The sequence below is a fragment of the Seriola lalandi genome, unplaced genomic scaffold (genome assembly GCF_002814215.2).
Source record: "Seriola lalandi dorsalis isolate HSWRI2012SDOR001 ecotype SW California unplaced genomic scaffold, Sedor1 jcf7180002054647, whole genome shotgun sequence".
Classification (NCBI taxonomy): Eukaryota; Metazoa; Chordata; class Actinopteri; order Carangiformes; family Carangidae; genus Seriola; species Seriola lalandi.
Window position 1 is genome coordinate 55,577 of NW_019525200.1, and position 23,411 is coordinate 78,987.

Genomic DNA, 23,411 nt, shown 5'->3' on the forward strand with positions numbered 1-23,411 from the left:
ACTCTGACTCATCAGACTCATCAGATTCATCAGATTCATCAGACTCTGACTCATCAGACTCATCAGATTCATCTGATTCATCTGATTCTGACTCATCAGATTCTGACTCATCTGACTCATCAGACTCTGACTCATCAGACTCATCAGATTCATCAGATTCATCAGACTCTGACTCATCAGACTCATCAGATTCATCTGATTCATCTGATTCTGACTCATCAGACTCTGACTCATCAGATTCATCAGACCCATCAGACTCTGACTCATCAGATTCATCAGACCCATCAGATTCATCAGACCCATCAGACTCTGACTCATCTGACTCATTAGACTCTGGTACCCGCTCCAACACACTTGCAGATGTTCCACACCTGAACTTGTGTATTTAGTAGTATTGTAGTTTTGTAGTTCTGATCCCATGTTGACACTGTGTTATTTGGCTCAGTGGTTAGCTAATTGTTAGCTGCTAACAGTTAGCTGCTGGCACAGTTGGTACAGAGTGTGGACTGATGAGGGAACAATGAAGTGAAATAAACACTTCCTAAACTCTCTTTACATAAAACTTAGAAAAAGATTAGAATAAATAAGTTTTTAAATTTGAACCTCTCTCTTTCCGTAGTTTTCCCGGGCGTGTCCAGAGGGAAACACCACAGTCTGTCCTCCTCTGTCATGGCCGTCAGCTTGGGTCCGAGCAGCCCGGCGCCGCTCTGTCTGCGGACTGAATGATTCAAAGTTGAGCGTTTTGTTCTCGAATGCTCCTTCGACGCTGCAGAACATCCCTCCATACTTCATCCGAGGACGCGGAGAGTCCGAACCGAGCCGGGACAGAAGAGAGGAGCAGTCGTCCTCCTGAGAACACCTCCTCTCAGACATCATGGACTGATCTGATCTGAGACAACGAGGGGAAGAGGAGATGAGGAGTGTGTGTGTGTGTGTGTGTGTGTGTGTGTGTGTGTGTGTGTGTGTGTGTGTTATCTCCTCAGGCGATAAATGAGGAGACAAGAGGGAGGAAGAAAGGAAAAGGAGGTCATGGAAGAGGGAGGAGCTGAGACCTCAAACTGAGAGCAAACAATCAGAGGGAGAAAGACTGACTGTGGTCTGAGAGTCTGGAGAGGTCTCATTAGGTCTCACTTGGACCAGGTCCTACTCCTACCAGGTGACAACTGGACCACAAGGCTCCATCCTGGTCCTCTTTCTCACTGAGAGCCAGACCCCACCTGACTCACCTACACATCCATCCAGTCCTGGTCCAAGCCTAGACCCAGACCCGTCCAATCACTCAGACCACAGACCCTGTGGTTGATGATCCCGTTCAGACCTGTTCTGCATCAGGTTCTCCTGTTTACACATCCTCAGGTTAAAGATCAATCCTCACAGTCTATGAAAGTATTGATTGATTTTAGATGTTATTGGTTTGTTATTGAACGTGAGTGGCCCCAATGTTTCAGCTTCAGTGAACACAAAGCGACGCACAGCAGGAGTCCTGGTAACACACACTGTAACACACACTGTAACACACACACACACACACACACACACACACACACACACACATACACACACACACACACACACAGGTCAGTGCTCATTACTGATATGAAACTCTGAAGTCGCTTCAGTCTTAGCTGGATTTATCTGCCTGACAGATTCACTTCATCTACTGACACACACACATACACACACACACTCAGTGAACCAGAACAAATTCTCTATGTTAACATGAAGATCTCGTTTGTCTCTGACAGTAAGAATAAAATCTTAGAGAAACTCGAAGTGTTTATACTAGTATCAGACTTAGTGTCTGTGATCTGGTTTTAAGTGGTCCTAAATCTGATCTGGTCTTCATCAGGACAGACTCAGTGTCTCTGATGTCAGACAGCTCTAATCTCTGGGTCTTTACTGAACCTTTCACCTCTGGTGCAAACAGGAAGTGAACCTTGATTTAAAACCTGGTTGGACCTGAAACCAGGTCTTCAGTAGCTGCTGATCAGGCCTGCTCAGTGTTCAGGATGAGGTCTAGACCGTTCTTCTTATAGAGCTGCTTCAGTCAGACAGGTGTTCTCTCTGAGATCAGTAACAGCAGCTCTACTGGGTTCAGGTCTGGGTCTGACTGGACCACTCCAGAAGGTGGATTTCCATTGAGGTTTAGGGTCATTGTCTTCTCCTGAGCTTCAGCAGGTGGACAGACACCCTGACATGATCCTGAAGTGACCTGGTCCAAGTCCAGAGGCGGCAGAGACCCAGATCCTGCTCCACCTGTGGGAGGAGGTTTACTCCACACACAGAGCTGATGTTCTTCTACAGTTCAACCAAACAGCTTCAGTCAAGCTTCAGTTCAATGATGCAGCAGCTTCTGTGGTGTCCATGTGTTGGGTCTCATCATTCAAGATATACCAAATGTCTTATAATATATAAAATAAATATTAATATTTTCTTAATTTATGATAGCCAATAAATTGATAAACAACTGAAATCCAACATATTTGGTGTCCAGCTCATGAGGTAGACCTCAGACCCAACACATGGCAGGACTCCATGCTCCATCCATGATGTGTGTGGTGAACTCATGAACAGACTAGATCAGTATGGTGGACTGCACGTTTAACGCAGAATAGACAGGTTTAATATAAAAATGCTGTTTTCTAATCAGTGTAACTGACTCTTAAAACAAGTCAGTGATGTTAAAGGGACAGTTGGGGTTTTCTGACGTGAGGTTGTGTGAGGATGTCATATATACTCAGTACAATACAGTAGATTATGATGTGCGTGGTCTCAGTTAGGAAAGCTGACCGGGGCACTGGCAGAGTGTCAGAGTGATGTGTTGCTGTGGGCAACGCCACATGAAAAAACGTGTTTTAGACACTAAAACACTGAAACAATCCAACATCTGTTTAAACATAGCTTCATGTAGAATATTATCAGCTCTTTATCTTCCTGTGAAAACAGCATTTTCCTTTGGCACTACATTTTTTCAACTGTTAAACTCCTGTGTTCCTGCGCACAAGCACCTACAGAGTGCTACAGGATGACTTGACTTGGATCTTCATACATACTGGACCTGCCTTAATGAAAATAAATACATCATTCCATAACATGACAGTTAATATTATCATTAGATAAAAATTACATGAACCACTTCAGTCAGGTTGTGTTAACAGATGGGTATGAATTTTATGTATGTGTGTGTGTGTGTGTGTGTGTGTTCCACCGTCGCCATCTTAGCAGTGCCTGACTCCGCCCATAACTCCCAGGTAAAGAGGGGCATGTGTGGAGCTGAGACTGTGGTGTATGTTGGTTTGTGACAAGCATATGCTTACCCACCTGTCACTGAAAGAGACCACGCCCCTAAGGTGAGTTATATAAACAGGTGTCATGAAGGAGGAAATTAGCTCTAGAGACCAAAATAGTTTTTGTACCAGGCTGTAAACATGTTTATTTCTGCTGTAAAGTTGGACATTTTAACATGGGAGTCTATGGGGACTGACTCACTGTTGGAGCCAGACTCTAGTGGTCATTAGTGGAACTGCAACTTATGGTTCTTCACTTTTGGCACACAGACCAGATCCAGCAGATGGCGAAGCATCACTTGAAGCCTGGAGTCAGACTGAACCAGATTTCATGACAACAGTCAAAAAACTCTGATCTGATGGGACATTCTCATCTTCAGCAACAAAATACAAACACAGTTTTGTCTTCAGTCTTGTTTCTACCATCTTTAATCTGTAATCATACCAAACTGCTGACCCTTCAGATGTTCAAGAGTTCAGACTCAGGGATAGAAAAATATCATCTGGAATAATAAAAGTACAACAGCAGGATCCATGGTTTTAATTCTGCAGGTTTGTGTTGCTTCAGTTAAACACTGATGATACTGCAGGACACACAGATGATAATTCACAGAAAACATTGGTTCATCAATTATGTTCTTTTTACTCTTCTACAGGAAAATCAGTTAAAATTAAAACAGAATTTGATACTGAATTGAAAATATGGCAATGTCAAGACGGAAATTGACACTCAAACCATGAAAAGAAATTAAAGTTTTAACTAAAGCTGAAAATAAAAAAACAATAATATGAACAGCTGTTTACTTACCAGTCTCACAATAACTTCAGTTATTATTGTGTTTACAGGTTATAACACATCTTCAGACTGGACACTACAGTAAGTCAGTATCATATCGTGATGAGACGGTCTGACCGGGCCAGAGCTAGATGGCTAGCATGCTAACTTCAGAAGAACAAAAAGACGTGATATAGACAAGAGTTAACATTGGTGTTTGTTTCCACCTCTGGAGACAGCTGTTGGTGAGTAAAGGAATGAAATTTGATGGTAAGTAAACAGTTGCCAATGCTAATGTTAGCTTTGTAGCAATATCCAAAACTTACAAATATCTCCTTTAATTGTTTGAACATTTCAGAATCAACTGATTATCTTCAGTAGGAGAATAAAAAGATCCATAATATAAGGGTTAGGAAAATATAATAATATAATATAATATAATGTAATATAATTCTTGTTTAGTCCTGTGAAATTATCCTCTATTGTTCAGTTGTGTCTGTGAAACACTGTTGTACTTTCTTCCATCAGTTTGAACTCAGTTGATCTGTAAAATCTCACCAGAGTATAATCAGACTGGATCACCTGACCTTTGATCACGTGTAAACTCTGCAGAGTGACCTGCAGTAGTTTTATTGTTGTATTAAAGGTTTCTGACCAGTTGTAAAACCTGCTTCTGACTTACTTCAAGCATCATGCTGCATTTCTTCCGGTCAGAACATAATTTTGCTTTAACAGTTTAGTCTGTTTCTTCTCTGACCTCCAGCAGAACTCCTGTCTGATGTTTCCTTTGTCAGGTTTTGGTCCCGCGATGATCCAGACGGTCTGAACCTTTAACCTTAGATCCATGAGTGGAGCTGAGAGGCTCTACAGTGTTAAACTACTCGCCAGTCTGCAGGTGGAACAGCCAATCAGAACAAAGTTAAAAAAAAACTCATATCAGGACAGACGAGACGCTTCACTGAACAACAGTTTCTAATGTTTTCAATTGTGTTTCTACTGTGATTCAACTGTGTGAACTCTTCAAGGTAACTTAGCAACAACATTACTGATCTTCTGCTGTAGTTCATGGAGCTCTGTGTCTGTCACTGCAGTTTCATTCACCCACAGACGATTAGTGATCTGTAATTGACCCAAACAGCTACCTTCACACTGAAGTCAACCAGCTGAGTTAACTGTATGAATTCAGCCAACTTAGCTAGCAATGTTTATAATCAGGTGGCTGAGCAAACACTGAGAGCAGCTACTTTAGCCAGGTCTGACAGAAGTCCAGCTAATTTAGCTAATATTAATAAGTCCAGCACCGCTTTGGTCCAGCTGGCCTGCTGAAGCCAGAATGTGTTTATCAGCTGCACATCTGGTGACCCAGAACTTTCTGGTACCCATAGCTACCGGTGCGCTGGTTAGCCCGTTACCAGTGAAGGTTTTCACACGTCTGAAACACAATGTTCTTCTGCCACCACTGAAACTATCACTCTCACTGTCTCTGAGGCAACACAGTGACATTCTGGGAGGGTGTGATGGTGTGGACTCAGGTGACGGCTGAGCTCTGCTCTGATTGGCTGACAGCAGCCAGAGGCTGGTGAGTGTGGCAGTGAAGCCAATGTGCCTCAGTCAGCTGCTGGTTCCAAATCCTGAAACATTCTGAATCCTCCTGACACGACCCTGCTGAGTGATCAGCTGCTGGACTCTGGAGGCCTGCAGAAACTGAACCACAAACTGACATGTTAACAGTGTTCCTGTGATGAGATACACAGACTGTCTCAAGACATTAATGATAAAAAAGACTTTTATAAGCTCTGATTTGTAGAATCAATTACAACTCCATAAATACAATACAGGATTAGGATTCCCTGGAAACCCACTGGAAACCCTGTATACTTGAAGTAAACAATGTATAACTGAGAAAAACCCTGTATACCTGAAGTAAACCCTGCATACCTGAGGTAAACCCTGTATAACTGAGGAAAACCCTGTATAACTGAGGAAAACCCTGTATAACTGAGGTAAACCCTGTATAACTGAGAAAAACCCTGTATACCTGAAGTAAACCCTGCATACCTGAGGTAAACCCTGTATAACTGAGGAAAACCCTGTATAACTGAGGTAAACCCTGTATAACTGAGGTAAAAACCCTGTATAACTGAGGGAAACCCCATATCCCTAGGGAAACTTTTGCTTTGTGACTCACCAGCTGCTGCTGTTAGGACCAGAGGATGAAGGCCAAAGAGAAGAATAGAAACAGAAATAGAAACTGAAAGGAAACAGAAAACAGTGGAGAGTCAGCAGAAAGTCATAGGAAGCAGATTTTACAGTGTACACGTGTGTCCACGGTGATAACATGATCTGTTGCTGGACTAATTGTACATATTGTACATTTCATCCAAAACAAGACTTAATTCTGTTTCTCTTCGCCCATACCTTCTCCTCCAGCTCTTTAATCTGTCGTTTCTGGGCTTCTATAAACTCCTCCAGCTCCTTGTTCCTCTGTCAAACACACATTTGTCATGTTGAGTACACAACTAGATGAACTATACTATCCTGTCAGTGAAAGATTAAACGTCAGTAACTGGTTTACCTGTCAGGTCAAGCTTTACCTGTTGGGTGAGTTGCAGTATCTCCATCCTCTCTCGCAGGATCTGGGCATCTCTCTCTCTCAGCTCGCACATTACAGTTCGTTTCCATTGGTCCATGGCTCTCCTCAGCCCCTCCTTCTCTTCCTCAGTCAGAGTTTCAGAGAGACGACCCTCCTCAATCTTGAATCCCTCCATCCTGGTTTCCTCCTCTTGCTGCAGAGCCTCAAATAACATGGCCTCCAGCTCCAGGATCCTCTGCATCAGATATAGACATTTAAAATAAGAAGATATGTTTTAAACTCTGTATACCTGCTTATCAAGGGTCCCCTCTCAATATCTGGACTTTAACCCTGTGGAAAATCATTTAGCCCCTTGCTAATCTTTTTGCCCTACATCTATTTCTTTCACATCCAAGGCCAGGTCGTGGTGGCAGCAGGTCAAGCAAATTACCAGCAACATTTTCCAGCTCCTCCTGGGGGGTCCCGGGGCGTTCCCAGGCCAGATGAGACATATAATCTCTCCAGCATATTCTGGGTCTAGCCCAAACCTCCTTACAGTTGGATGTGCCTGAAAGACCTCCACTGGAAGGCGCCACAAGCCCAAACATCCTCAACTGGCTCCTTTTGATGTGAAGGAGCAACGGCTCTGGATGTCAGTCCTCCTCACCTATCTCTAAGGTTGAGCCCAGACACCCTGAGGATGAAACTCATTTCAGCCTCTTGTAAATGTGATCTCATTCTTTCGGTCACTACCCAGAGCTCATGATCAGAGGTGAGGGTCAGAACGAAGATCGATTAGTAAATCAAGAGCTTCACCCTCAGACTCAGCTCCTATTCACCACAACAGTTGGGTACAACATCCACTTCACTGCTGACGCTGCACCGATCTGCCTGCCTCCCACTCCATCCTACCCTCACTTGACAACAAGACTCCTTCACTTGGGGCAGAAAGTCCATTCCAACCTGAAGAGAGCAATCCACCATTTTCTGGCAGAGAATCAGGTCCTCACACTTTGAGGTGCTGACCCTCCTCCCAACAGCTTCACACTCTGATGCAAACCACCCCAGTGCATGCTGAAGGTCCCGGTCTGGTGACGCCAACAGAACCACATCATCTGCAAATAGAACGGATGCAATTCTTTCAAACCAAACACACTCCTCCTCCTGGCTACACCTTGAAATCCTGTCCATAAAAATCATAGACAGGATTGGTGACAAGGGACAACCCTGGCAGAGGCCAACACCCACCAGGAACATGTTTGACTTTCTGCCGAAAATAACAACACAACTCTCCCACTGGTTATACAGGCACCAGATGGCTTGTAGCAATGAAACCCCCAACAAGTGAAACTTTCAGAGTGATACATTCTGCCACTGTGTGGCTGGAACATATGGAGGTAAATTTAACAAAGGTGAACACCACACTGCTCTGCTCTGGTAGTTTTCGGCTTGCTCACAGTACCAGTTCTCCAAGTGCAGTCAGCTGATCTCACTGCTGCTTGTACAGCTGTGATTATTAGAGTGTGCTCTACTGCAAAAGTGGTGGCATGTCTTGCATGCAGATCATAAATAGTGGCAGTGTAACATTTTACAAACAAGGATAACCTTATAGATGAACTTGTGGCTACTATGAGGTTTCGCTCATGAATTTCTTGCATGTATGTCATTTGTTTTGATGAGTGAATTGAGTCAAGCTGAGCAAGGAGAAAGTGATCTCATGATACAAACTGTCATTGGTTCATTTAGTCTTAGTCATGTCACAACAGTAACTTCATGCACAGAATCGCTTGATTGAGTGTTGCACTGGACGCTCCTGAGTAAATTCAGAAAACATCTAATTTCATATACTTTTGTTTGTCTTGAGTGAATCAGTTTTGTGCTTGTGTAAAAATGTTTAGCGACTATTGCTCAATGTTTTTGTTGTGTTCATTGGTTACACTGACCTTATGAGCCTGATCCATCGACTGCTTCCTGTAGTCCAGCTCTTCATCCAGGTAACCTTTCTGTTTACTGAACAGATCCTAGAGAACAACAACAGACAGACAGAGGTCACTATGGTACCTGAGGCTTCTGTTTCTGTTACATTTAGTGTCACATACTTATACTACTGCTACTACTACTACTACTGGGAATCAAACCAGCAACAAAACAAAATCTGATTGAAAATCCCAAATTACTGATTCACCAAGGTATCTAGATCATGGGATTATCAACGTTATTGTCCAGATCTAGGGTGTTGGAAATAGGAAGGCCATTTTTGGGCTCAGTTGGGATAATTGTATCAGTATGTTCCTGTATCAGTCCGTCCACTCTAAGACAGTCAGTAAAATAAAGCAGGCAAACACACAAAAGGAAGAATATTCAAACTTAAATGCAATTTGTAATGTTATTTGTAATGTTCTTGTGTATTATTATTATTGTGTATTACTGTAGAACAGCACTGAATTAGTTATTTTATTAAAATATTTATTTTGCTCATTTTCATTTTTGCTTTTAACTGCTGTGAAGGCATACATTCTTTTGGTGTGCACATTTTATTCATTTCTATTACACATGTGTAATTGTAATGTACATACAAAAAAATTAAAATAAAAAAGCTTGAAACTTATGCGCTGGGGTCAGAGAGCCTGCCACTGTGTGTCGACTGTGCTGCTCTTCTAGAATAAATGTGCAGATCCTGATCCCTGGCTTGACTGGTTTTCTTCAGTCTTTGGGCAACCATTCTATAGCTGCTACACAGTTTGACAGCAGAAGTCTTGTTGCACATGAAGGATATTTAGGATTCAGGTTTAGTTGCATTTACAGAGCAGCCCTGCAAAATACCACTGATGTCTCCACATGCCAGTTATTCATTCTGAAATTGTATCTGTCTAAATATCATTTTAATCACATATTTTAAAACGTTTTGGATGAAATCTGTGTGATATGAAATCAACAATAGCTTTAAACAGGACTTGATGCTATAGCCCTCTGATCACATAATTCAACTGTGTCTGCAAGCTGCTAGCTTAAACTGCTTCATACTCAAGTGTTCTCCTTTGCTCAGCCCTGTGCAACACAGCCTTGTTTGTCAAATTCATGACGGCGGCACCTCGCAGGTGCAGGTGGGAAGCTGGAGAGAGGAGCGCCTTCCCCTATTCACCTGTGTGCCCATGTCCTGGTCTCTGCAGCAGCTGGAGGTGTGTGAGCTCAGTGGAAGGCCATGCATAGAGCTCCGTAAACGCAAAAAATGAAGTCATGAATTTGTTACTCTATATCAGTAGAAAACAATTTTTGCCCCCCCCCCCCCCCCCCCCTTCTGTAATGACGTCATCAGAAGGCAACACCTGGTACAGAGTAGATAGATGATTATTGTCTATCCTAAACTTGGGCTTTTACCTTCTCACTTTCAATGTCCAACATCTTCTGCTGCAGAGCTGACTTCGTCACTTCGATGGACTCCAACCACTGAGCAGAGAGACAGATAGGTAGAGAGAGACAGGTAAATGGAAAGGAAAGCGTGGGTTAGCAAGGGTGGCGAGGTCCTTCAGGTCCCATCTTCAGCAAGTTTATAAAGAGTTCCTCCCACACAGTTTCTATCCTGAAGAGGAAACATGGACTTTACACTTAAACATTCAACAGGACTTCTAAGATCTGAAACAGACTCAAAGATCAGAAGAGACAGCTAAAATATCAAAACAGGGTCAAAAGTTAAATGAGATCCAGAACAGGCTGAAGAGAAGGACGGTGGTCAGCAGAGAGATGAAAAACAAGGTCAAAGCTCTGCATAGATTCACAAAGGTTCGTGTGTTACCTTCTCTGCCAGCGTGAGCACCGTCCTGGCATGGATTACCACCACCTGCTCCTCATTGGACAGATTCTACAGGAAAACATGCAAACAACATGTAAATAACGTCATAACTATATGTCAGCCATATGACATATGACAACTAGATGATTCAAGGTGGTGTAAATTCAGTTTGACACATATGTGAAACTAATAAAAACATACATGTACAAAATAAATGCAACATACACTTACGGCGTTATCTCCCAGAATGTCCAGTTTCTTCATCAACTCGCTGATCACGATGTCCTGAGTAACAAAATAAACCACACAAATTATTACTCAGGTGTACTCTGGTGGATTCATGTGTGTTTACAGGTGTTACTCAGGTGAAGTCAGGGGCCTGAACCACAAAGTGACATTAGTGAGTTATCTAGCTCTCTTTAGGCTTAAGTCAAGTTTTCCAGTGTCAACAAGCTGGCTCACTTTTGACGTAGATCACCATCGTAACTGCAGGAGATCACCATGATAACCTGTCATAGACTTCTGTTGTTGTCTAGATAGTTCCATATATGAAGCCCATTCATTTTCAATGTGTCCCAATGCTCGCTGGTAAGTTGATGAATTGTTTGATGTTTTAATACATTCGCTGACGTCTCATGAATCTAATTGATTGTTGTTGTTTATGTAGCCAGCTTTAGTTAATGTTTGCTGTAAGATAACAGCTGGGTAGATTTTAATTGCAGTTAACTAGCATGAACAACACTTCACTAGCTACCATAACAAGATGTCAGTTATCCGACCTTAAAATTTATTATTGGTAGTTATTGACCTTTTTTATTTACCTGTGGTTACCGTACACCTGATTTCAATTAATGGTTACTAGCTCAACTAGAAAATATGGCTAGCTTGTATCTAGCAAAGGTTGTTCTGTAGTTAATTCAGTTATTACACACATCATTTTTTAGACAATGAATCAGGGACGGGTGATAAAATCATCAGCATAAATGTGGAGGAAGAGTAAAAAGAAAGTATAACAGTCAAGTGTTTCACATATTTTTATGTTGAAGGATTGACATGGGAGACTGACTTTGATGACCTTCTAATCAAGGTCTGAAAAGTCAGTAAATCTACCAACAAAGGTGCGAGAACTGCTCTTTCACACCAAATTGCTTTGAAAGTGTAATAACCGATGGGAAAATTCAACACTCGGCTGGCCAACCAGTGGTGTAACCTCATCAGTCAGTATGTCAGTCATCGACATTCACCTTTGTAGGGCTTGGAGTCAGATAAACCCACTCTACACTAAAGACCTTTATAATTCCTGCTCTTACTGACATTACCCCAACAGAGTGAGACTAAGGTGAGCTGGCTTTGTGGTATTGGCCGCTGTTATTTACACGTTTATTCGTGTGTTTACAGGTGTACACAGTTGTATTCAGGCATAACTTACAGTGACTCCCTCTGCCTCGCAGTAGATCTGCAGAGGACTGATGCCTTCTGGGAAATGGAGATGTTGGAAGTTAATGCCAGGTGAGCGTCGTTCCCTCTCCTGATCAGTGAAAAGCGTTTCCATGGAAACACAGACAGTGTCAGTCAATATGGCAGTTTTTATTTATGTTGTTATTCATTTAAGCCTGACTGTTTTAATTTGTTGTTGTTTATGTTCGTGTGACTGTTTTGATTTGTTATTTATGTCTGTCTGACTGTTGTTTTGATTTAATTTTGTTTTTTATATTGTTGTTTATTTTAGCCTGCTGGTTTTAATTTCTTGTTCTTATTTATGTCTGTCTTGCTGTTTTGATTTGTTTTTTATGTTGTTTTTTATTTTTTTGGGCTTTTGTGCCTTTATTGGACAGGATAGTAGAGAGAGACAGGAAATGGGGAGGCAGAGAGAGGGGGAACGACATGCAGTAAAAGGCCGTCCAATGCGGGATTTGAACCGTGGCCGACTGCAGTGAGGACTGTAGCCTCTACATATGGGGCGCCTGCTCAACCCACTGCACCACTCAATGCCCCATGTTGTTTTTTATTTAATTCTGATTTGAATTGTTGTTCCTGTTTATGTCTGTCTGACTGTTTTGATTTGTTTTTGTTTATTTCTGTCTGTGTCATGGTTTGCTATGGCAGACACTTTTTGTTAGTTTTGTTTTGGAGTTTTTGCACTTCCTGTTTCATTTTGTATTGGTTTCCTTGAGTGTCTGTGTTGCTGCTTGTCATGGTCCTGTTTCTGTGTAGTGATTGTCTGCCCCGCCCTAATGTGTTTCACCTGTGTTCAATCATCCTTGCCTCCCTTGTCTAAATTGTCCTTGTGCTTCCCTTTGTCTGTGTCGGTTCGTCCCTTTTTAGTTCAGGGTTTGTTCATGTCTGTTCATGTCACCTTCACGTGTGGATTTTTTGCTAAATAAACCTGCGTTCACCGTCTCCCAAGAGTTGACTGCATTTGGGTCCAACTTACCTCGCAAATCCTGACAGACCTGACAGTCTGACTGTTTTGATTTTTTTGTTTATTTTAGTCTGACAATTTTGATTTGTTGTTGTTTATTTTAGACTGATGTTTTAATTTGTTGTTTGTGTTGTTGTCTAATTTAGTCTGACTGTTTTAATTTGTTGTTGTTTGTTGTTTATTTTAGTCTAACTGTTTTGATTTGTCGCTGTTTAATTTAGTCAGTTTTAATTTGGTGTTTTTTTATATTGTTGGTTTATTTTAGTCTGACTGTTTCAATTTATTTTTGTTGTTGTGTCAGTCTGACTGTTTGGATTTGTAGTTGTTTATTTTAGTCTGTTTTAATTTGTTGTTGTATTGTCAGACTGTTTTAACTTATTGTTGTGGTTTATGTTGTTATTTGTGTGTTTACCTCAAGCTCTAAGATCCTGAACTCCAGCAGCTCGTTCTGATCTTTGACGTCTTGAATGTCGTTTTTCAGTCGCAGCTCTTCACCTTCCATCTGCCTCAGCTAGAGAGAATATACAGAAGGTTATAGAAATAGATGAAACAGATCAGACAGATGTTTATAGAGATAGATGACACAGATCAGACAGAAGTTTAAGATCTATGATTGTAACCTCAGATTCTGACTCAGCAACAGCTTCATGATTTTGGTGATTTTCGGTTGAAAAGGACATTAAAGCTGAGTGAAAATTTTCAGATTCTCTACATTTAAGAGCATCAGTGACTGTATTGGAACATGTACTAAATTTATATACAGTGACTGAAATGTTAAAACAGGTTCAGACTATCTGCAGCCTATATACTTTTTAAAGTATTTTCATCTTCACTCAGAAATATCACATAATCTACAGCATGATTTGACAGCTTTGACAGGACTGTTCATCACAACATGAGAAAATAATCTTCTTTGATCAGAGTCTTTTTTATTTACAGTAATGAATGTAAAGTAAATGTTTTACTGCAGGGGAACTGATTGACTTAATGTCCACAAAGTCTCAGTATGTAGGTTTTAATCTGAGCTTCAATCTGTCTCATGTCCTCTCAGATTTGATAGATCATAAAAAAGGTAACGTTTGTAAAGATCAGTTTCAGGTAACAAACTAGCGTCCAATCACGCGCCATGTCAGAAGGGGCAGAGACAGACAGAAACGCAGGGTTAGCTCCACAGAGTGTGTTACCATGGTAACTGACTTTGAGTTAAAGTGACTTTTCTCTGTGGAATAAACTCTGTCAGTGTGTGTTTCACCTTCTCCACCAGCTCCTGATTCCTCTGATACAATGCCTGCTTCTCCTCCACCCACTTCACATCCTGAGAGAGAGAGAGAGAGAGAGAGAGAGAGAGAGAGAGAGAGAGACAGCAGTTTGAGCTGAACTTCATTTACAGCTTAGACCTCTAACAGACCTGCTCTATGTTCTAGGTTCTAGGTTCTACATCAGAAGTATTCAGTCATGTTCCACAGAAAGGCAACAGTCTGTATGTTATTCTGACTGATCACCTGACCAGGTGATGTCACAGATTAGTCCCTCCCCTCTACCTGGCCAGTGGGCTGTGTCTTTGTTTTTGTAAACTCTGGGTTGGTGTGACCCTCTCAGCTATGAATGCTTATCATCTGGTTCCTTTGGCAGGAAACTCTTGATTCTTCAGGTTGTTGGATTCAGATTTTGTTGCTGCTCCTGTTGAATGCTTGAGTCTTTTCTTTTCAAACCCTCTGGTAACTTTAAAGTCCTGACCAGCTTGGACCTGCTGCTGTTCACCTGAAGCCTCATGAGATACCTGACCTCCATCTGAACAGGTGTCCCCTGTGGCCATGTTTCTCACGAGGCTCAGGTGAATATAATCCGCTGATCAAGCAGCAGCAGGTGGAGGCGACAGTGTTTGGACCTTTATGGAACATGACCGGCATCCCTGTTCTATTTTCTACTGTTCTAGCGCTGACTGGCTCACATTGGTTCCGTGCTCCTCTCATCAGCATGAAGACACACCCCTATTCTCCAGGGGGTTCACCCTGCAACCAATCAGAAGGCATATCATATTCTCACCTAGTGTATGGACCAATCCTGAGTTCATCACCAGGATGTGCATGTGTGTGTGTGTGCGCGTGTGTGTGTGTGAATGTGTGTGTGTGTGTGTGTGTGTTACCAGTCCTTGTTGGTTCAGCGCTGACTCCAGATCTGCGACTCTGGTTTGATATCGACTGATTTCAGTCAGCAGCTGCTCTCTGGTCTGAAACACAGGAAATACAACCATCAATCAGTCAATGCCTTGCCTCATTACAGGAAGCAAAACACTCTCTCTGTTGCTGCCTTGCTCAGAGGTTGTGGTCACCTTGATCTCTTTCTCTGCGTCATAGTTTCCCCCGCTCGTCTCTGTCAGTAGAGCGTAAGCTCGCTGCAGCGCCTGATACTCCTGAGTCAGCTGACGGTAACGAAGCTCCGCCTCCTCACGCACACACACCTGAAACACACAAACAGTCAGACCAATAACAACACCGGTCAGTGTGTGTGTGTGTGTGTGTGTGTGTGTGTGTGTGTGTGTGTGTCTATGTGTGTCTATGTGTGTGTTACCTCCTCTGGCTCAGTATCTGGAGTTCTGTCAGTGTGAAAAGACAAAGATGATCCATCAGAGTCCACTGACGCTTCTTCATCATAACCATAAAATGTCTCTATAACCTGCACACACACACACACACACACACACACACACACACACACACACACACACACACACACACACACACAGTATGTTATTTCTTTATGTTAAACCAGGGATCATCTGGAGTTTGTGTTTTTACTGACATCAGCAGGTCAGGTGAAAACTTTAACACACCTGTAATAACCTCAAAAGTCACTTACTGAAAAAATAACAAACATAACATCACACTTACTTTGTCAGAGCTTTCAGTTCTGTGTGTGTGTGTGTGGGTGTGTGTGTTCAGTCTCACTCTGCAGGCTCTGAAGGTTCGTTTCTTCCTAACTGACTCCTGACGCCTGTATCTCAGTAACATGTCTCTCTCCTGCAGGATCAACAACACGATCAACAACAACAACAATATAGTAATAACTAGTACTAACAGTAATAACTAGTACTACTCAATACTTACTATAACATTCTTCACATAACCAGCTGTCTCCAGAGCCTGAAAAAAACACAGTGATTCTAAACTTAGCACTGTCCTACAGTCATTTAACCTGTGGTACAGTCATTTAACATCGTATACTACCTTGGACAGGTCATCAATGATGTGCTGTTGCTCCAGGACCTGTAACCTTAGAAACTCCATCTCTCTCTCCTCCTGGCTGTAACCATGGTAACTGGTGGAGTGGCTGCGGTCCAGGTCATTTAATGAACTCGGTCGCCTCTGTCGATGACAACAAATGATGCTGTTACCATGGTAACACTGTTGACTGATGCTGTGCTAGTTCTTCTTTGATTCTGGTTATTTAACCACTAAATAAATGAAACTGAATAGACAACAGTTACACTACTATAAGCTATGTTGGTTAGCTTTTAGCATGTAGCTATTTTCTTTTTCATTATGATTTAATATTTAGCCACTGCTTGGCTTCAACATGCTGTTATAATTATTTATTTCCAAAACATGATTCCCTTCTATTTTCATATGGTAGGGTACGATGTTAAAAAAACTCAGGTGTTTGCTAATAAAGATATAAATTAATTATTAATGAATTAATAATATAAATATAAGTCTACATGAGTTACCTTTGTTATGTTTTTTTTTGAACAACTGTTTAGTTTCAGTTCATTTAACCGGTCCAGTGTGGAGCTACTACTGGTTTGACTGAGAGAAGCAGCACTCAGACTATGTCTGTCAATGTGTCACCAGGGTCAGGGGTTACCATAGTTACCATCTCCATGTTCTCCTGGGTGACAAAGCGAAGCTTGTTGTCAAGACGACGGAGAGCAAGAGCGAGCTCCTCATTTTTCCTGCTGAGACGTTTGTTTTTGTCCAGAAGAGGAAGAAACTGACTCTCGGCCTCTCGCAGACGCTTCAGCTGCACGAAGACAAAGAATCAGGTCAGACATTCAGCTGTGCTGCACTATGTCCAACTGTGTCCTCACAAGTAGAGAAATACAAGCATATGTTTATTGTGTATGTGTGTTACCAGCTCGTTGCGTTCTTCAGACAGCAGAGCATTTCGATCCTCCAGCTTCCTGACAACAGCGCTGAGCTCAGCAATTTTTAACTGAAACCTCCGAGTGTCCCGATCCTCTTGGGACTACACACACACACACACACACACACACACACACACACACACACACACACACACACACACACACACACACAGACAGTACAGTGTGAAGAGTTATTTCCTGCAGTAACAATCTGCTTCAGGAAGGCGAGTTGAAACCACATTTTTAAACTTTGTAGAAACCAGATCCAGATCAAACATTCAAACATCTGAGGGTCTTCCCCAAGAAAATGACAGCTGAGACTCAAAGGTACTTTAGTATTTAGAGCCTGAAACAAAGCGTATATAATTCACACTGGTGGTCAGAACATAAACCCATATGACGGTTCAGTAATAGTCAGGTTTAAGGATTAAAGAAACCAAACAGCATCAGGATTCACAGCTGTTCTGTTGATCCACATCAACTCTCTGGCTTCCTAGATCTACAGAGTCTGGCTCCTGCAGGTTGCATCTACTGGTGAGATACTGCAGTAGCTGCAATGTGTTCAGGGCACCTGTACACTGAGACTTCTCATGAACTTGATGTCATGATTGAACAGATCAGGTAACATGTAAACTATGACATGAAGTGAATGTTTTTATATCATGCAGTACGAGCAGGAGGAGGCGGCGCTTACAATATGAGGAGTAGTGTTAGGGGTGGGGCTAGGGGAGTGGCCTGGGTGGTTTAGTCCTGCCCTCTGTGCATCTCTCAGGGCTGCGATTTGCTGCTCGGCTGCCTGAGTCTGCAGCTGGAGGCGGTGAGCATGTCCAGCCTGCAGCCCCAAGGCTTTATCCAAAACACTGACAGCTCTGTCCTTCAGTTTTATCTCATCCATCTGCACACAGACAGGTGAGAGACAGACAGGGAGACAGACAGATTAGAGGTGTGGTTAAACAGGTAGAGAGACAGGTAGGAGAGGGGCAGGGTTAGTCTGTCAGACAAGGGGATGAAAGATGTCCTGAATATAAAATCAAACACTCGGGTGAACATGAACCTAAAGGTGAGTCTGTTTGTACTGAGGTTTCCACAGGTGCAACATTTTGGATACAATCCAAATCAGACACATGGTAATGATACCCAAATACAACATGCATACATTTTTAAAAAGAGACCTGAACCAAAATGACCCTGACAGAGAGAGAAACACCAGCATCATGATGATTAACCCTAACCCTCAGAACTAATGTAAAGACAGAGAAACTAGTTAAAAAACGAGCATTACTGCCTCCTCTACTCCGACTAGTTTCAGGTTACATCCCTGTTTATCCAGAGTGATATTGTCAGGTTTTGTAGTTATAAAGGACACAAATGCAGACCATCCAAAGTAAGTGAAAAGGTAATTTATTAAATGAAGAATAAAACAGGAACCTCCTAAAATGCTGAAAATGCTGAGAACTCAAAATCAAAATCATAGAGAAAATAAAATCAAAACAAAACACAAGGAACACAGTAGGAAAAGACACGAGGAACTTCAAAAATCCAAAACAGGGCATAAAGGAGAACCACAGAATACAGGACAAACTGACAAAGACAAAGGTGAGCACAGAGACTAAATAGACAAAAGGGAGGAAAGGGTACTTGAACACAGGTGAAACACAATAGGGTGGGGGAGACAATCAACAAGGAAGGAAATAACACAAAGACAGGGCGTATAATAACAACAAGACACACAAGGGAAGTTATACAAAATAAAACAAGGAATGAAACAAATGTCCAAACATAAGAGTCCAAAAGTGTTCAAACATAAATTGTCCATCACACATCATGATAAACCATGACACATAAAATATGAACCATTTGTGTGAAAATTTGTCATAATTGCTGTGAAGTTTTGAGTAATTGCAAAAGAGGTACCCTAACCCTAGCCCTTTTTTGTGAGGTCACCATGACCTTGACCTTTGACCACCAAAATCTCAGCTTGTTCTTGAGTCTAAGTGAACATTTGTGCCAAATTTGAAGAAATTGCATCAAGATGCTACTGAGATATGGTGTCCATGATAATGAACCGGACGTAGGTATAGACGTCCTGAGTAGAGGTTAGGGTTAGGCTTCATTAACCCTAACTGTGTCAATCCACTCATCCTGGACCCAGGACACCGGGTTGGAAACCAGGTGGATCTGTACAACTTGTATTTGATAAAGATCTGTATAAGACATCTCTGTGTTTTGATCAGCTCAGTTCATTTGTGTCAGTTGTTCCTGACTGTTCAAATGAACAAATGAATGAGTTCAGAGTGAAACTAACCTGTTAGTGTTAGTGTTGATTTGATGCCTAAACTTCAGGATTGCAGTTGAAATGAAGTCAGGTGTTCACCTCTGCCTTTCTTACATTTACATGTAATAGTTGAATCACAGCAGCAGCTGTAAGTGAAGAGAGACTGTTCTGCACATATAGAGCATGTTGTGTCTGTCAGGCTGTTTGTATTGTACCAGTCTGTGTTTGACTCTGTGTCTTGTATTGTGCCAGTCTTTGAGGCTCAGTCATTCTTTGTTTTCTCATGTGTCCATGTTAATAATAATGTATTCATTCACCAGTGAATGAATGAACACATTCATCCACTTTTGTTCTCATTTGTGTCTTTTGTTGTGTTATGGTATATGTTTGGATCAAAACAAACAGTCTGTGTTCTAACCCTTTGCATTTTGTTGACATTCTTCCTCACGTTCCCAAAATGTTTGTTGTTTAATTTATTGTTGTTGTTTGTTTATTGTTGTTTACATTAACATGTAGGTGAAGGTCTGAAGGTCTATACCTCTTTCATTTATTATTATGTGTATCAAAATTTGAGGTAGAGGTGAATTTTTTACCATTTATTCTGGATTTTCTATGATCTCTCCTCTCTCCTTTATTCTTCTGAAATAAGAGACATGACCTTTACTGTTTTGTATTTTCTTTTCACACCACTTGTATTTTTTAATTAAAGTACAAGAATCTGCAAACCATTAGTTTTAAAGTATGTTACAATTAGCTCCTACATGTAGCACCAGTTTTATCCGGTAATTCAGCAATGGCCCTGAAATTTGCTTTGCTAGTGCAGTGCTCATTGAAAATGTGCCTGTCAGTAGGGGCTGATTGTCTGACCTGCGTCAATCCAGACTGCACCTTACATCAGAGCATCATCCAAACAGCTTCACACTCAACACTGCAAGTCTTTGAATGGAAAATTACCTGTTACACAAACATACCAAATGTATGGGGCTATGGAGCCCCCCTGGGCCGGTGGAGGAAAAAAAGATCCATGTGTAAATGTGTAGTTTTGTCTATAGAAATCTGTGCCCTCTGATCGATGTGCTCAAACCACTTGGTAAATACAATAAATACAACCAACACTGGCATGTGCACACTGTAAATTATCTGGGAGCTGCACTGCCCTCATAGTGTCGTTCCATGGTAAACAATGATGTAAGTTATGTGGATATGTCGCCCCAGCCCTAAAAACTTCACAGTCAACATGGTACTTCTCAACAATGTCTGAAGTTGATCAGATAAGCAGTTATTGACAAAATTGAAGGACCTTTAGGAAGAAAGAGAAAGAGTCATCCATTTATAGTTAGATTTATTGATTTCTTGCAGCTGTGAATCATTGAATGTGCACTTAGAAATATGGGTTAGGGTCGGTGAGCTGATTGGATCTTTATTAACTTGACTGCCATCTAAAGATATTTTAAATTGTTGAACAGTGAGGCTTCATACCTGCAGCAGTGGACAGACAGTGAATTACTCCTGATGAGTCCTGCTAAAAACAACAGGACAGGAGTGACTTTTTTTTTTTTTTTTCTTGTAACACATCAAATTGGGAAAATTCATGAGGTAGATAGATGATGTTTAGTATGGTTTTTAGATAGTTTTTGATCCACCGGGACCAAAACAAGATGTGTTGGCAATTATGCATGTGTTAACAGACACATATGTATGTAGTCATGTATGTGTGATGGTGCCTCGTACCAGTCGGCGAATCTCCCGCTCACAGTCTCTCTTGGTCCTGTTCAGCTCCTCCTGGTGTTGGTGATGAGCTGATCGTAGTTCGGCTGCCCGGGCCTGGCAGGCCTGCTGAGCCGATGTCAGAGCCTCCTCAGTATACCTCTTTGCTCCTCGCAGCTCCTGAACCTCCTGCTGGAGGCGACATCGCTCTGCCTCCCAGCTCCTTCTTGCCTCCTCCACCTCTGCCAGCAGAGCACTCCTCACCTGAAGAACATCAGGACAAAGACTGTGAGATAATCTATCACACCTGAGGAGGAGTTAAATTATCCTCTATAACTCCAAGAATCACCACCTTAATATGGTTGAGGGGGTTGCATATTGCTATGACTTTGATGTATTGTCAGGGGCAACATTCACTGGCAAGGTCACCTAAGGCACTTTGGTCCATGTCAAGGGGCCAAGCATAGACAGACCAGCACCCCCCTCCTGGAGCCAGACCGGAAAGGTCACATGGACAAGGATCGAGAAACCTGGATTGTGGTGTCTAGAAGGAAAAGCCTAATCTGGACCAGAGCTATCTTATCACATGTATATGCAAGTGATAGATTGTCAATAACAAACACATCTTAAGCAATAAGTGGTTCAGAAGTGTAGCTGGCACTACAACACCAGAGGTGATCAATGACCACCTTTGTGGTCGTACCATCAGAGTTGCAGCTGTATATCTGGGACACTCACTGTCAGCCATTCAGTCAGTGACCAGCTGACAGTGAGTGTCCCAGATGTACAGCACAACTCACCATGTGGTGGTGAGTTGTGCTGTATAACCCTAACCCTAACCCTAGATGCTGGTAAACCCAAAAAGGTCGTTAGGATAAACTGAGAACAACTGACTCAGGCCCCTCTCTCCAATGTTTTCAAGAGGCAGGTAGACAGACAGGAATATATGCAGACAGACAGGTAGATCAGGTGGATCACCTTGTCCATGGATCCATCCCTCAGCGTTAGCACCAGTCCATTCAGACGTTGAATCTCTCCATCTTTGATCTTGATGACCCTCATCAGCTCCATTTCGTGTTGCCTTAGTAACGTCTCTCTAGTAACCGCCAGCTCCTTCTGCTTCTCCTCATGGAGTTTGGTCTTCAGCTCTGTCACGGCAACCGTCGCCCGGTGATGCTCCGCTTTCAGCTCCTGACTCTTCTCTCTCTCCAGACGACTTACCTGAGGACACACAGTCATTTGAACAGTGTAGCACTACAGTGACAGTACACTGGGTGTTGTAGTCCTTACCTTGTTCTTTTCCTGTTGTAGTTCTATCTGGATGTCTGTCAGTTTAGCTCGCAGCTCCTCATTTGCTGCTTGAAGGGTTGCCATGGCGTCTGGTCGTTCCCCCTTCCCCCGCCCCCAAGCTCCTCGCTTTGACATCCCCACCTCCACCTGCAGGCTCCGCCCAGCCCAATGAATTGTCTGTCAAGCTGAAGTTTGACTACATCTGCACCTGATCAAAACACACATACAGGCACACACAGGTACACATAAAATACACAACCACACACAAACACACACTTCAGTTAGTGTGTCACTATCAACACTGGCTTGACATCTGCGTGGGGTTAAAGTCCAAACTACCTTTTTAACGTTAACGAAACATGGTGAACAGTAGGTGTGTCTTCAAGCAGTACACAGTACTGCAGTAGTACACAAGCCCAAAAAAACTGGTAAGCTCATTTTGAGTTTAAATTCAAACTGTTATACAACAGTAGTAGTCGCACTACTAGTAACAGTAGTAACAGTAGTATCAGTAGTACAGTAGTACCAGAAGTACAGTAGCATCAGTAGTATCAGTAGTACCAGAAGTACGGTAGTACAGTAGTACCAGTAGAACAGTAATATCAGTAGTACCAGAAGTACAGTAGCAGTATTATTATTCTAAAGCTGAGCCTATGTTTGATGCAATGACAGTCTGACAGGTGAACCAATACACTGCACAGCATGAATACATGACAGTTTCCATGGTAACTCCGTCAACCTCTCTGTCATAATCACTGCACGGACATTTAAACACACTAGCTCAGGCCTAACTGAACACACACACACACACAGAGAAATCACTCACCATCCAATAGGAAGCCTCCGACACTGCATTGCTGTGTGTGTGTGTGTGTGTGTGTGTGTGTGTGTGTCAGAAGGTTAGCCTGCTCTCCACAGCATGCTAACAGCAGTTAGCTTCAGTGAAAGCTCACTGTGTCTCAGTGATCACTGTGTGTTGTGTGTGTGTCTGTGTGTGTGTGTGTGTGTGTGTGTGTGTGCTGCCTCCCTCCACCTCTGTCTGTCAGTCTCTGATAACAGTTAGCAGTTAGCTCCTTTCAGTGTGTGTTTGTGTGTCGGTGCTGTTAGCATCTCTGCAGCCTCTGCTGGCGTCATCTCCTCCTCCTCCTC

The 23,411-nt window shown here is 42.3% G+C and overlaps 2 protein-coding genes across 3 annotated transcripts in view; both read right to left on the reverse strand.

Annotated features, from left to right (window-relative positions):
• Window positions 1–876, reverse strand: part of dpysl4 (dihydropyrimidinase like 4) — a 10,371-nt gene extending 9,495 nt beyond the window's left edge. Inside the window, exon 1 of the mRNA XM_023420516.2 lies at window positions 604–876. Within this exon, the coding sequence (XP_023276284.2) occupies window positions 604–876 (273 nt within the window). The remainder of the gene's footprint in view (window positions 1–603) is intronic.
• A 2,545-nt stretch (window positions 877–3,421) lies between these two features.
• Window positions 3,422–23,354, reverse strand: jakmip3 (Janus kinase and microtubule interacting protein 3). 2 transcript variants are annotated; one of them, XM_023420506.2, is made up of 24 exons: window positions 23,089–23,354; window positions 22,263–22,470; window positions 21,951–22,193; window positions 20,997–21,236; window positions 17,685–17,885; window positions 16,978–17,091; window positions 16,720–16,866; window positions 16,074–16,211; window positions 15,954–15,989; window positions 15,795–15,866; window positions 15,418–15,522; window positions 15,179–15,307; window positions 14,993–15,076; window positions 14,099–14,161; window positions 13,259–13,357; window positions 11,854–11,952; window positions 10,656–10,709; window positions 10,428–10,493; window positions 10,013–10,081; window positions 8,578–8,655; window positions 6,657–6,890; window positions 6,481–6,546; window positions 6,251–6,313; window positions 3,422–5,766 (listed from the first exon to the last, which is right to left on the reverse strand). In XM_023420506.2, exons 2-23 carry the CDS (start codon window positions 22,395–22,397, stop codon window positions 6,263–6,265), a joined length of 2,523 nt encoding a protein of 840 aa, XP_023276274.1. In that variant the 5' UTR covers window positions 22,398–22,470; window positions 23,089–23,354; the 3' UTR covers window positions 3,422–5,766; window positions 6,251–6,262. The 2 variants fall into 2 exon arrangements, with proteins under 2 accessions (XP_023276274.1, XP_023276273.1); XM_023420505.2 differs by having other exon boundaries at window positions 10,650–10,709.
• Window positions 23,355–23,411: the final 57 nt, after the last annotated feature.